The following is a 2,862-nucleotide window of genomic DNA, read 5'->3' on the forward strand; positions in this document are numbered from 1 at the left end:
GGGGGGGGATAAAAAATATGGTGAGACTAATAGGGAGATGGGTGTGAAGTGAGGTGGAGACGACAGCCTAAAAGAGTGTGGATAGCTATGGTTGTGGAGTTCCTAGAAGTTTTTTTTTTTGACAGTTTGTTAGTCCGTTTTCGAAAAGCATGTGAAGCCAGAGAGCTCTGTCTCTCTTCTGGATGTGTGTCAGCCACACTCAGAGGCAGTAAACCAAGGCAATAAAATAGCAGCAGAAGAAAAGAAAGGGGCAATATAAAATGAACAGATTCTTGGTAATAAAATGAGATTTCACAAACATATGCTCGCCCCAAATCCTGTAACTGAGAACCAGCAGAGGGAATCGATGAGGCAGACTTAACAGCAGCGCATTTGAATGCAACCCTCTTATATGGCTGTAGTCCTCCTGGCCCTTTGGGCTCCCAGCGCTCTGCAGTGGTCCCACAGCTCAACCTGCTACATCCAGTCAGCCACACTCAAGGACAAACACACTTTGAGGGCAAGGAATTAATATTTGATATCTAGCTCTGCATCATGTGGTGAGACAGACAGTCAGGCATCCTAGCAAGCAGAAACAAGCCGGATGGAGTGAAAAGCCATGGACAGCCACTCCCTACTGCATCGCCACCACTCTACCGCAGAAAAGCTCACACTGCTTTGGTTAGTTGGTTGGTTGTTGAATTGGTTATAAAAGGACTCCGCGGTATCTAGGTGCAGAATAAAAACCTATTACTAATGATAAATGATGTCAGATTTGAATGACCCTGTTCCTCAACATAATCCACAAACCTTGTTGTGAGCATTTTCATGTGGGAACTAGTTTCTTTCTACAGAACTACACCCGCCAACCGTATCACCGCACACAAGAAAGCAGGCATCTACTCCCGGACGAGAGGCTGAGGTTTATAGTTGATAGCTAACCAACACTGCTAGCTCACCTGGCACCATTGAGCTCGCTAACGTTACATCCCAGCTGAGGAGGACGCTGTAATGTTTACATCTCTCGCTGTCACAAGCCTCTGGTCCATGAGTAGATGCACGCTTTCTTCTGTGCGCTGATGCGGTTGGTGGGTGTAGTTTGGTAGAAAGAAAATAGTTCCTACATCAAACCGCTCACAACAAGGTCTGTATATTATCTTAAGTCACCGGGTCATGATTTGTTGGAAAGAGACATTGCTGGTGAGATTATATACATTCAAATGTTGTTTTTTTGCCGCTTTGAGCACCACAAGCCGAGTGCCCTGTGGTCCCATTATATTGGAGAGAAGGCAGACCTGTAGTGTTTTAACTTCTCATCCCGCTGCAGTGATGTAGAAGTGTGCTCCAGTACACCGTGACATCACTGATGGGTGTGGTCATAGGTGCAAACAGAGAACTGTCAACCAGGGCTTGAAACATTTACTTTTCTCTAATTGTAATGAAGTAAAAAGAGTACAGGTATCATTCTACAGTGTTGCAGTCTTTAGGAAGCAGCGATCACGACACGACAGAGATGGACTTTCTTTTACCACATTGAGGGAGTGAAGCACCCGGGAAACACAGGACCGTGGCAACAAAGGCTCGTAGCGCTCGAGTCAACATAACAGAAGCAGTAATCCAGTATTTTTTCCAAGAGCTTGTTGTTTATCGATGCTTCCCCAAAGGCCTTGAAACATAATCGGCCTTGTGTGCTTTGCAAAGTGCAGAGACAGACGGACAGACAGGCAGCAGGGATACGGCTAAAGGTTTGCAGCAGACTGCGGCGCATGCTGGATTGATTTCACAGCAGCTAGAGAAAGCACCGAAGGCTGGGATCACACTGAGCCTTTGTGTATGTGTGTGTGCTTGTGAGGGTGGGAGCACGGTACAGCAAAGCAGACATGTAGGAAATATCAAGATTGAATAAAAATAACAATGCTCACAACCATGGCTACAAAAGAATGAACTTAGAACAAGATAGGGGTGACTAAAGCCAAACAAGTTGTATAGAAAAGATAGATTTATTTGAGATAGTACAGACTTTGCCCTCTCAGAAACCAGAGTGCTAGGTTACAGACCGAGGAACAGTTTTAAGTATCTGAGGCTTCAGTCTGACTCATACATTACAGGGTTAAGTGGTCTGAGGTGCAGATCCCTGTCAGGCCCAGACAAGCTTAAAAAAATTACAAATAAAACCTTGAAATAGATTAAATAACAGGTGAGAGGAAGCAGGGTTTGGGGCCATGTGATCTCATAGTCGGTTTGATGCATTGTGTAACAGTGATGGTGACCGCATTAAGTAAAGGTTAGATGTAAGCAGAAAGTTTGACTGAGACAGAAGTACAGGCAGTTACAGTGGAGATACGATAAACTGATAATAATATTGACTAACATTACGTTTTTTGGCATACACAAAGAAGGTTGCTTCCTACTGCAAATTATTTCACAGTTGTGTGTGTGTGTCTGTCTCCTGCAGATGATGGTAAGCTGTCTCTGGATGAGTTCCAGGCTTTCTTCTCCGATGGCACGCTGAACGAGGAAGAGCTGGAGAAGCTGTTTCACTCCATCGACTCTGATAACACCAGGTCAGCACTACTATACCACTTCTGTGTGTGTGTGTGTGTGTGTGTGTGTGTGTGTGTGTGCGTGTGTGTGTGTGTGTGCACGCAGCATGAGAGACGGCTGTGTATAGCTGCATGAAATAAATCTGCATATACTACGTGCACATTTCTGCACCGTCTAGGTGTTTTATGTGCCCACTCCACCGTGACTTTTGTTTTTGATCACATCTCACTTTCAATTATGAAAAAGAGGAGAGACCTCTGCACAGCCTCAGTATCACACTTTTGATTTGTGCGTGTGTGTGTGTGTGTGTGTGTGTGTGTGTGTGTGTGTGTGTGTGTG

The 2,862-nt window shown here is 44.9% G+C and overlaps 1 protein-coding gene across 2 annotated transcripts in view; it reads left to right on the forward strand.

Annotated features, from left to right (window-relative positions):
- The window catches only part of necab2 (N-terminal EF-hand calcium binding protein 2), a 111,664-nt gene that overhangs the window by 34,583 nt on the left and 74,219 nt on the right, over positions 1-2,862 (forward strand). For both annotated transcript variants that reach the window (XM_031875696.1, XM_031875694.1), the window contains exon 3: positions 2,435-2,543. In XM_031875696.1, the coding sequence (XP_031731556.1) occupies positions 2,435-2,543 (109 nt within the window). The remainder of the gene's footprint in view (positions 1-2,434; positions 2,544-2,862) is intronic.

The sequence above is a fragment of the Anarrhichthys ocellatus genome, unplaced genomic scaffold (genome assembly GCF_004355925.1).
Source record: "Anarrhichthys ocellatus isolate YVR2014 unplaced genomic scaffold, GSC_Weel_1.0 scaffold93, whole genome shotgun sequence".
Classification (NCBI taxonomy): Eukaryota; Metazoa; Chordata; class Actinopteri; order Perciformes; family Anarhichadidae; genus Anarrhichthys; species Anarrhichthys ocellatus.